At 34.0% G+C, this 12029-nt stretch overlaps 1 protein-coding gene across 1 annotated transcript in view; it reads right to left on the bottom strand.

Annotated features, from left to right (window-relative positions):
* Positions 1 to 12029, bottom strand: part of GABRG1 (gamma-aminobutyric acid type A receptor subunit gamma1) — a 70236-nt gene that overhangs the window by 37643 nt on the left and 20564 nt on the right. Inside the window, exon 3 of the mRNA XM_039218182.1 lies at positions 9041 to 9108. Within this exon, the coding sequence (XP_039074113.1) occupies positions 9041 to 9108 (68 nt within the window). The remainder of the gene's footprint in view (positions 1 to 9040; positions 9109 to 12029) is intronic.

Below are 12029 nucleotides of genomic sequence, written 5' to 3'. Positions count from 1 at the left end.
GAATGGATCAAGAAGATGTGATTTATCTTTACGATGGAATACTACATGGCAATGAGAAAGAATGAAATCTGGCCATGTGTAGCAACATGGATGGACCTTGAGGGTGTTATGCTGAGTGAAATAAGTCAGGAAGAGAAGGACTAATACCATATGTTTGCACGTATAGGAGGATTGGGAGGAACTTAACGGAGGACCGTGGGGGAGAAGAAGGGGGGAAATAGTGGGGGAAAGGGGGAGAGAGGCAAACCATGAGAGACTCCTGAATGCTGAGAACAAACTGAAGACTGATGGGTGTGGGGGGAGGGGGAGATGGGCATGGAGGAGGGCACTTGTGGGGATGAGCACTGGGTGTTATATGGAAACCAACTTGACAATAAACTACTTGTAATAAAAAACCCAATTAGGTCAAAATCAATTTTGTCAATTATATGTCAATAAAGCTGAAAATAACATTTCTTGCTGTAAGAAATTTGTCTTCTTATCTAAGCAAGATAGAATACCGTATTTAGAAAGAATCTGCATGTCTCATGTTTTAAATCATTTATATTAATTACCCCTTTCTAGGTTTTTTCCATTGTCCATATTCTCAATGCAGAAAATGAAGTTTCTGACACTGCCAGTGTGCTGCTAGAATAGCATTGTTTTACTCCTTTAGAAGCACTGACTTCCAGTATTTACTTCAGTAGTTTGGATATAATTGTGCATATCACAAAGCTGAGTGTTCTTATTAGAAAATCCAAGGCTTAGCACATAATTTGCAGAATTTCATTATAGAAATTTGTCATAATTTCCATTTTAGCAAGGCATCAAATGTCAAGACATTTATACAAATTTTTCTCCTTTCACATTTTAATTAAATTGTAGAGCAATTGATGTTAGTTCAGCCAATTTAAGACCTAAAACTTTAGTATATTATTAAAATCCTTTCCACTAAAAACTGTAACAATAACACATTGAATAAGAGATACGGCATTTATTTAATTATATGCACAATTCTAATTACATGTTAGATAATCAACAGGATGGATACTGATACTGAAAGGGTGTATTATAATGAGATGTTATAATGTACACTGGCTGGATGGAATCAGGAAATCATACTATACTCCCAAATCTGTGACTTTCTAGAATATAATGCTGACCAAGTCACTTATTCTGTCTCACTGGGAAAATGAGGGTACAAGGCAAGATCATTATTATGATCTTTCTGAGCTCTAAAGTTTGGTGATCATGAGAACACTGATGATCAGAAGAATGCTATAAAATGTTAGATATTAACTTAAAATATTTTAAACATAAACTATGATAAAGGCTAAAATGGACATGATGTCTTTCAATGACCCTTTCTCCAAAAAAAATACTTCTGATCTATAGGTGTTTTTGTTACTTTCATTTAATCCCATTTAATTTCCACTAAATTGATTGTTGGATATGGCTTTAGGGGGTGACTGCCAAACCTGGGTGACTAAAAGTCTTTGAAGAACACTTCAAAATTCTGATTCCGGATCCCCGTCGTGAATTACTTAATCAAAATCTCCTGGAACAATGGCTGAGAATGTGGAGTTTTCTTTTAAAAAATGTATTTATATACAGCTTGGGTAATATAGGCTTGAAAAATTTTGACAAGATTCTAGCCCTCCCACAACAGATTTATATACTGTATTCACTAGGCTTTTGCATAGGGGGAAGAAAAAGTAGAAGAAAATAAGAAAATAAAAGTGCGATCCTTGCTATACAGAATAACAGATCTTTAATTACAGAAGCTTAGGACATTTGAACACACTTTGGAGTTAATATTTACAAATGGGAAGATTTGTGTACTATTCCCACAAACTGGGCCATGTAGACTGCCATCTTTCTAAATACAAGCTCTCTTTATTAATCAGCATAGGAGAACTTGTGTGTGTGTGTGTATTTAACAGAAGTATAGTTTTTAACATTCAACTAAAATATGTACCTCTATACAATTTTAAAATGCAATCTTCTTTTTTTTAATAGTTTATTGTCAAGTTGGTTTCCATATAATACCCAGTGCTCATCCCCAGAAGTGCCTTCTAAAATGATCAACTATTAACCCCTTGAAGTTACTGTAGGCCATGTTAATGTACTACTACATGTGCAAAACTTCCTTTTCCTAGATGTTTATTGTTTTGTTATGTTTTTATATTATTAGCAAAGCATTAACACATGTCACGATACTCCTATAAATACATTTTATATTGAGATACAAAACAATTAAAGTGGTCGCCTATTAAATTTGGGTTCAGTATTGAAAGCCCTTGGTAGGTACCATATAATTCGATTTGAAACAAAGGGGTAAAAAAGCAGAATCTGGAGGTTATATTTGAATCTACTATAACAAATGAAAGAGTGCCTTGGAGCAGCTGGGAAGCAGATAGCAAGGCCAAAACCAGTTTGTAATCACATGTATGAAAGTCACAAGTTGAAACAAACTATCTAGACCCTCATTCTGCCACAACTTTCCCTCCTAAGCCTAGCCTGAGGCCCAAACTACCAAGAAGTACAGGCACATTCTACAACATTCTATATTTACTAGTTCATAAAGGACTCAAATTGTAACTAGCCCAGACTCTCTACCTTGAGGCATATCGTTAGAAAAAAATTCAAAATATGCACCTCCTCAATCACAATAAAGTGGGAACATTCCAAATGTTAAATAATGGATTATTAAAATATTATGGTATAAATTCATCCCCAAATATTATGTGACATTTAATGATATTTCAAAAAAGTAATTAATTGGAAGAACAGTCACGATTTAATAACTGGAGAGATACAAAGTTATAAAACAATACAGGTAATATTGTAGCATTTGGTAAAACTATGTACATAAAGATATTAAAATGACAGTAACAATGGTGACCACTGGATAATGATAATCTAGATATTTTTTTCCCCTTTGCCCTAAATGGAATTTCTAATTATCCCATATTGGGCATCCATTTATTTTATAAGAAGAAAAAAAACACTATATATATAAATATATTATTTATGTATATATAGTTATACATATATATATATATGTATTTTGAAAAAATGTATAGGGGCCCCCTGGGTGGCTCAGTGAGTTGATATCAGACTTCAGCTGAGGTCATGATATCGAGCGAGGTCCATGAGTTCGAGGTACACAACAGGCTCACGCTCACTGCTGTCAACTCAGAGCCCACTTCAGATCCTCTGTCCCCCTCACTCTCTGCTCCTCTCCCACTCACACTCTCTCAAAAATAAATAAATAACACTAAATAAGTACATAAATACATAAATAGTATAGGGTCACCATTTGTAACTTAAAATACATATGGGTTCATACGTAACATTCTTCCTGGCACTTCCCCTTCTATACCGATTTAATTTGCATTTTTTAGCCATCCTCCCCATTAGGTTTCATGCTCCTCTGAAGGAAGGAGGTCTTATCTTATATAACTCAGTAGCCAATGCACCAACTGTCACAATACAGGCAGTAAATAAATACAAGATAAACAAAACCACAAAAGAAAATTAAAATGTACTTGTTTATATCAAGAAATAATACATTTAATAACTTTTAGAGATTCAGACATTAATTTCCTAATCTTAGAGCTTTAACTTCCTACTTAAGGGGCAAATGAACATATGAATGAATATAGGATCAAAGAAGCATAAAGTTGAGAATAACCCTCATTTGTTTATAATTTCGTCTTTACTAGTGTTGATTCAAAAAGTTCCTCAATTTTATATTGTTTTAAGATAAAGCTTATGAAAAGAAATAGATTTTAGAGTAACTAATGCCAAAAAATTAACATAATATGCAGAAGTTAAAAAATTAAAACCATGGAAACAAGCCTAAAAATAGCGTACAAACCAAGCAAATAAACTTAAAATTGTTAAATATAAATGCATTTCTTCAAGCACTTTAATTTGTCATGGCCAAGAAAACAAAGCCCTTTATCTTCTTCTCCATTAGCATATTATACAGGTCAATTATCCAGATATATATATATATATATATATATATATATCTTGTTTCTATGCTTTTGTTGTTTCAGTTTCATAATTCCTCAACTTACTGTACTTGGCAAAGAGTGACTAATTCCTGTTAAAATAGCCAAAGGAATAAACAGGATTTCTTTGATATGTAGAAGCTATGCCTAAGGCATTATCTCTTTGAATCTAGAAGCAACAGGGACAAAAAAGAGAGGGAATGAGAGATAGAGGAGAGAAATCAGTTGAATATTAGCAGCAATTTCATGAAACTTTTCATGAAATTTATTCCTTGCAGTGGAAGAAATTCTTCAAGAAAAATCTCTGTATGAACACCAGCTTTCTCAATATATTTAGAATGTTTAAACACAAGTTTTATCTCTGGGAAGTTTATTATCAAAAATGAGGCTGGTAAGATAAAGTAAATAGACTTAAAAGTTAGCTCTCACCATTTTTAACAGTTTACTAACTATAATCCCTCACTCCTCCACCCACCCCCATACACACATTGGGTACTTGGCTGTTCCACTTAAATGAGTAGAACAAAATTTGATTGCTGGGAAAATACCTTACTTCCAGTCCATAATGAATCATGTCTATTACTTTTGTGGTTCTGCATATACCTTTGTTTAAATAAGAGTATTTTTTTTCTTTCATCAGGAATATTTGGATTTTCATTTTCTGTTAAAAGGAGTCTGAGAGGGGGCATTATTTTTAATTAAGTCCATACTGGTCAGAAAGAAAGCATCTTGATTTTTGCCAAGTTCACTCAATTCTGTTTGTGTCCTGCTCACCCTCTGGTAGACATCTCCGCCAGGTAGTTATTTCGCAATCCAGCCCAGCTGGTGCTCCAGCTACTTTCTAAGTGCTCCTTCCTCACAACTGGTGCCCTGATTCCTACTCTCTGACTCCGTTACCAAGAGCAATCGCAATTTAATGCGGGAAGAATCTATTCAACTACAGCTCTACATCCTAGGACTGTGTAATATACCACTCAGGCAGTTAGAATGATATGAAGTAAGTTCTTCGGACATGAACTGGGACCTCATTCTTTATATATTTTTTTAAGGTTTTATTTAAATTCCAGTTAGTTAACATAGAGTATAATATTTGTTTCAAGTATACAATAGAGTGATTCAGAACTTCCATACAATGCCCAGAGCTCATCACAGCAGGTGCACGCCTTAATCCCCATCACCTATTGGATCCCTCTCCCCAGCCACCTCCCCTCTGGTAACATCAGTCTGTTCTCTGTAGGTAAGAGTCTGTTTCTGGTTTTGTCTCTCTCTCTTCTTATTTTTCTTTTTCCTTTGCTCATCTGTTTTGTTGCTTAAATTCCACATGTGACTGAAATCATGTGATATTTATCTTTCTCCGGCTGATTTATTTGCTTAGCATTAACGCCCTACCCTCTAGGTCCACCCATGTTGAGTTTTCTCTCTGGGCCCACACTATGAAATTACTAATCTCTGTAATCTCTTAATATTGGACTATATAAAAGAGTACCAGTTTCTATAAGTAAACTCACATCCAAATTATACCTGTAGTTTTCTTTCCTTTTTTCTTCTTTTTTGCCTCAGAAATATTTGGAAAGGTTTATTTAAATGTTTTGTGTTCCCTTTTAACCAACTACCAACAAGAGAAAAATAAATTACTGCTATTCCAAACATGAGTGTGGCTTCAGAGGGCGTAGGCATGCATGTTAAGAGTTGGGCAGTGTCTGCCTCTCTGGGCTGCTCTCCCCGGCCCTGCTACGCAGGGGTTGGATGGGGAGTCCCAGCAGTTCACTCCTTCCTGGGCCCTGGAATGAGTGAGTGAGCAAACCCCGCCCCTTCCATCCTTTAGAGAAGGACTTGGTTTCCCCTGCAGGTAGGGACATGAGCATGGTAAAGCCTGGTGGTTCCAGAGGTGGGAGGAGAGGGAAGATCACTCTTAGTGATTTCCATTTGAGTCAGAAAATTGCTACACCTCTTGAATGTTGTCTTAGCTATCAAAGATAACCTGGTATTTTTATATCATCCTGAGATATTTACTCAGAAGAGTAATAACACATAATTTCCCCAAAGCCCCTCAAATTAAAACACATTTTAATTCCAGGCTAAAAACCTCTTTTAACATTATATTGCCTTTAGTTCCAATTGTATATTTTTGTTCTCTTTATATTTATGATTGTTTATTATTATTAAGGTGTTTTCTTTCATTTGAATTCCAGTATAGTTAATATACGGTGTTAAAGTAGTTTCAAGTGTACAATATAGTGATTCAGCAATTTTATACACTGTAGTGCTCATAAATTATGAGTTTTAATAAGAGCACATGCAGTTGAACAGCCTTTATCCAAGTTCCTTTATTTTTGTTCAGTCTTCATTAATACCTCTGTTACTCATTTTGAATTTAAATGTAAACTATATAAATAATCTATTTATTGACTAATTTAGTGTTTAATTATTGAGTATCCTAACTTTTGATAGTGACACCAAAATTGAAGTCATTAATCTAACCATGAAAAAAAAATAAGGAAAAACACATCTTACTGTAGAATAATCTTTTAGGTCTTATCAGTAATCTACAGAGATACTATTTTATATAGCTAGCTTAAAAAGAAATAACAATTTTACATGAAACCAAATTTTGGCTAATTAAAAAAATAAAACCATTAAACTAGTATATTAATTTTGTTCCTTACCAGTAACTTAAATTGTGTGAGTTGTTAAGGGGAGAAAAAAAACACCCTACCCTCCTACTTGCTTAATTATACCAAGTCTGCTTGCTTGATTACACTCACATTCAAAGCAATTTTGTTCATTTTACGAAAACTGAATTCTAATTTTCCTGCATTGTTTAGTTAAAACAGTCTTCTATGTAAACTGCTCCTTAGTAATCCTCAGTATGACAATGTTTCCCTTTTAATAAACATTATCAATTATTTCATGTTTTTTTCCCCCTTGTATGTACTTTTAGTATCACCAGTTTTAATAAGAATTTCATTTAATCAGGTTTTTAAAAAACTATCACTGGCCAGGGTTACAAGTGTGTGGTTTGCCCTACTTGGAAAACTAAATCTTTAATATTATGAAACTTTTATACAGGAAGATCACCAGTGAAGCTTCTCAGTAGCCATTCTTGTCAAAATATCCCTGGAATACTAATATGGCCTTAAATCCTAATTCTCTTTATTTTAATGACCACATTTATTAAATGAACTCAGCAAATTGAAACCAAGAGCCCAGGACAAAACACATACAGTTCAGAACATGTAGACTTCCATAAAATCCAGTGGGGTTGTTTTCTTAGAACTAACCATTGTAAGATTCTCCTAAGGGGGAAAATGAGCATTTTTGTAATCTATTATTTTATAAAATCTCAAATTTGCATAATGTTAATACACACAAATATATAGAATGTTTCATCTTTACAAAAATCAACCGTTTGTGTAGGAATTCGATTTGGGCAGAGCTGACCCTCAAAAACTTATTGGAACTTCCTTTTCCCTTGGTTTCTTTGCCACTGTTTTATCTTCCTTTTGTTGCTAGGCTTGCTGTTTCATTTACTACCTTAGCTCATCTTTCAGATCTTTAAATGTAGGTGTTCCTTAAGGTCTGATATTTATTACTTTTTTCTTCTCTTTAAATCTGTTTTTCCCATCTCTCAGAGGTTCAGCTAATTTCTGAAAAATACTTGCTCTAGCTCTAACTTTCTCCTGAGAGTTAGCTCCTCATTTCAGCTTCCCACATTCAACTTATTTCCACAGCCAATTCAGATTCATTTGCAATAAGGAGACAAGGATGTCAGTTATGGTGTGGCCAAAATGCTGTCAGTACAGTAGTCAATGCAGGCAGCTGTGAAAGTTAATGACAATTGTGTGAACATCATATTAAGTAAAAGAAAAACTGGGGCTGACAGTAATACCGTAGGAATCAGCAGACACAGGCAATTGTTAGGCATGATGGCTATTCAGATAAAAAAGTGGTTAAGGCAGGGGCGCCTGGGTGGCTTAGTCGGTTAAGCGCCCGACTTTCGCTTAGGTCATGATCTCGCGGTTCGTGGGTTCGAGCCCCGCGTCGGGCTCTGTGCTGACTGCCAGCTCAGAGCCTGGAGCCTTTTTCAGAGTCTGTATCTCCCTCTCTCTCTGACCCTCCCCTGCTCACGCTGTCTCTCTCTCTCTCTCTCTCTCCTAGAAATTAAAAAAAAAAAGTGGTTAAGGCCTATAATAAAAACATGATTTGACTGTTATACTAAGGATAAATGAAGTAAGAGAGAAAATCAGCAAAATCTTAAGAATTATCCTTCAGTGGTGTTATGGGCTGAATTGTGTCCCCCTAAAATTTATATTGAAGCCCTAAACCCTAGTCCAGAAATTCAGAATATGAATTTTGGGTTGCCCCAGAATAGAAGACCTGTTGCTCAGACTAAAGCAAACTCTCAAGTGACCTCTATAACCCTCTTAACTAGTCTCACCCATCTTCTACACTGTTATAATAGTGATCTGTTAAAATATAAATCCACCTATGATACCCTCCTGATGAAAAGCTTCCAGTCATTTTTCTGATCCAAGGGGATACAATTCATGCTACACAGAGTCTTCTGTTATGGCTTAGAATACCATCCTTAATAAGGACCTTAGGGCATCTTCCAGCCCCATTTGCTCACATGTCACCTTATGTTACAGTGTTATCAAACCGCTGGAAATTTCCTGATCTTGTCAGGTTGTTTCATTTCTCCATGACACTGTGTGTGCTCCTCACTTTGCCAATAAGTCCTTTTCTTTCACTATTTTCCCTTCAGTGCTTCTGACTGTCTCTTTCCAGATTTCTTCAGGTAAATTTTTAAGTCTTAGCATAGCTCCTACCAAACACAGTATATCAGAATAACAGACTACACATGCTTCTATACAGGATATTTTAGCTCTGTGTGCCCTGAACCTGGCACACAGTAATTTCACAATTCACCCTGAACTCATTCAGAATTACCTATCAGAATTAGTCACATATCCATTTTATTGTGAAAGTATATACTCAAGAACTCTACGGCAAACAATTATTTAATATTCATTACTCACCATATTTATGGGATCAACTGGTCCAATGCTGTTTACATAAACATCAGTTTCAATTACTGTAGGCCTCACTGCAAAGTAACAACACAAATCGTGGTCAAAGATAAGATCAGAGGTTGTGTTAAATAAATCTTAGCTTTAAATAAATCTTCATCAATAATATATCTATCATTTAAATAATAAAACATTCCTCATTAGAAAATGAAGAAATATAGCCCATTACAAAAACACAAACACCTTTTTTGTTTACAAATCAATTATGTATGTAAATATAACACTTTTAACTAAAAAAATTTAATGAACAACCTAAAAATGTTATAAATATTTAAATCATTCATTAAAATTAAGGAAGTTAATTCAATAAAAATTGCTAGATAATATTCTCTCTGTAATATCATAGGATTTTAGAATCTGAATGGATATTAGAAGCTAAATATAATGCAGCCTTACTAAATGCATATCAGTGGTGTACCAGTAAACGTTTAACACCTTTGCTCCCATAGTGGGTGGGGAGGAAGCCCTGATTTGTAGTTCTTGCTGATATCCGTGGGTGACTATTCCTAAAAAGGCTGGGATTTAAGGATACCAATGTGAAGTCCCAGAAAGCAGACTGGGGACAATATCAAGTAGCGATTGTGAGCCAATATAAGGATGTTCTAGCATACAATGGGACCTGAAGTACAGTTATGAGGATTAAAGAGATAATGTCAGTTTTAAAGCATCTACCTTCAGGTCTGAGTCTTCTGGGGAGCTTCATAAATATTTGTTACTTCTTTCTCCCTTGTTAACAGCATTCTTTTAGGTTGTTTAAGTTGGCTCCAGAGTTAGGTGTATTTTTATCTAACTTTCATAGAGTATGTGGTAGAAATGTCACTATAGATTTCATCAGTTGTGTTTCATACATAACCATTTCTGTCTTTCCAGTTAGCCTTAAGTGGTATATACTGCATATCACTGTTTTTATATTATATCAAAATGTGTAGTGCAGGTCAGCCTTTTAAATGCTATCAAATGACATGATTAAATAAACACCTGCAATACCACCATATTTGGTTATGCTTTTTTGTTTGCCATGAACAATATTTTAACATGGTTTCTTTTATTCTCCCTATGCTATCAAATAAAATATAAAGGGTTTATTTATTGATTTAGCAAATACTTGTTGAGGGGTGAATGTAAAGGATTCACAAAGTAGATAAGAAAAAAAATATTTCAAAAAGAAAACCTATCAGATACCTCACAGAGATTTAAATAGAGATGATGCAAACAAAACAGAAAACCCATTTTGTAGACTGAAAGTCTCTATACCAAAGTAGCATGTTTAGTAATATTTATGCAATTCCCCTTGATAAATTTTATCTGATTTCTCATTTCTGGCCTAATATTTATCATTCTTACAATTCAGACACTATGTTCAACCTGACAGGACACACCTCTGCCTCTAAACATAGCTGAGTCAGTCTGTCGGAGTCTCTATCCGGCCCCAAGTCACCGGTCTTGGAAAACTCCAACCTAGAGGATCTCCCACGCTAGCAAGATAATGGAATACTTTAGGCATTTTGAAAAACAGTGCCTATAGAATTTTAAAACAATATTAAATTTTACCTTTTGTGATTAAAAAATAAACTACAGTTGGAAAAACATAATAACATTTAAATAGTTTGTTTTTCCTCAAATAAAGATATTATTACATGGCATACATTTTTTTCTTAGCTAGAAAGATAAATGAGTTTTGCTGAAAGTAGGTTTAGTATGCAAAACTATAGGTCTGTAGACATGTACAATACATGACAAAGTACTTCAATCTGCTACCCAATAATTACATTTCTTAAATAAAAGTAGGTCATATGATTTATAGAAGGCTTTATAACTTAGGCTGATGATTTCTAAGATGATTTGCTTTAACTATTTGCCATTTATTTTTGGCTGTGAAATGAAGCCAATAAATATCATATAAAATTAAGATAATTTTATATATATTTACGGAATGGATTTTATGAAAGCCAATTAATAAAATATAGGTTTATTAGTTCCATATGTAAGTATATTTATTGTCAGTTAAAGCAATTAAATGCAATGTGCAAGTCTTGTTTAATTAGGTTTTATTTTTCAGTTCATCTGATAAATCAACAAACACTGAATATCACTTTACTGCATGATAGTAAGGGCTGAACATTGTCTATGCCAAGAAATAAATGATTCTTGGAGACTTTTCTATATACAAGGCATAATTTTAACGTTTACACTATAGAACATTTTAGATTTGAGTGATCTATCTCGGTTTCCTCATATCAATATTTCCTTAACCAATTATAAGACAAATATATGTATACTAGAAAAGTATTAATTCTTGCATAAGGACATGATCCACACAGAAATATTTCATGGGCAAAATAAAGCAAGTTTATCTGGAATGGGACAAATGAGGAGTCACATTTAGTGAGTCCAATCTAGAACATGGTTATTGATGAAGAAATCTGATAAATAACTTAATAAATATATGTTAGCAAACCAGGAGGATTTTTAAAGTTATTACATATTCTATTTTATAACTTTGAGCTGACCGTATTTCATCTAGTTCTTTAAAGTTCAGGCCAAAAACGTGAGGAAGAATAAGCCTGAAAGTGGACTCAAATATTTCAGATTAATTTTGAAACTACCACGAGATATTATATGCTTTAAAATATACAGTAAAGAGTAAAACAACAGAAATCTGCACTGTTCCTTAATGACTCATTACCACTTTGATTGCCTCATACTAAGAACAATACTTGTGGGTGAAATCATTTAAAATATAGGCTTCTTGGTAGAGTAAATAGTTTTCTTAGCACAATGATTTTCTCAGTCCAAAGTTTGTTCAATTACAGGGGTGATATTAAAAAAAATATCATTATTTCCATTCAATCATTTAGAAAAGAAAACTAAAAGGACATTGTCATTCTAGTCTCTTTAAACGATCTTTAGAAACTGGCCATAGCCTATGTTCGATTTT

This window comes from Hyaena hyaena, unplaced genomic scaffold (assembly GCF_003009895.1).
Source record: "Hyaena hyaena isolate Hyena2069 unplaced genomic scaffold, ASM300989v1 scaffold_738, whole genome shotgun sequence".
Lineage (NCBI taxonomy): Eukaryota > Metazoa > Chordata > Mammalia > Carnivora > Hyaenidae > Hyaena > Hyaena hyaena.
The sequence above is the reverse complement of the archived record's forward strand: the minus strand, read 5'-3'. Positions and strand labels throughout refer to the sequence as shown.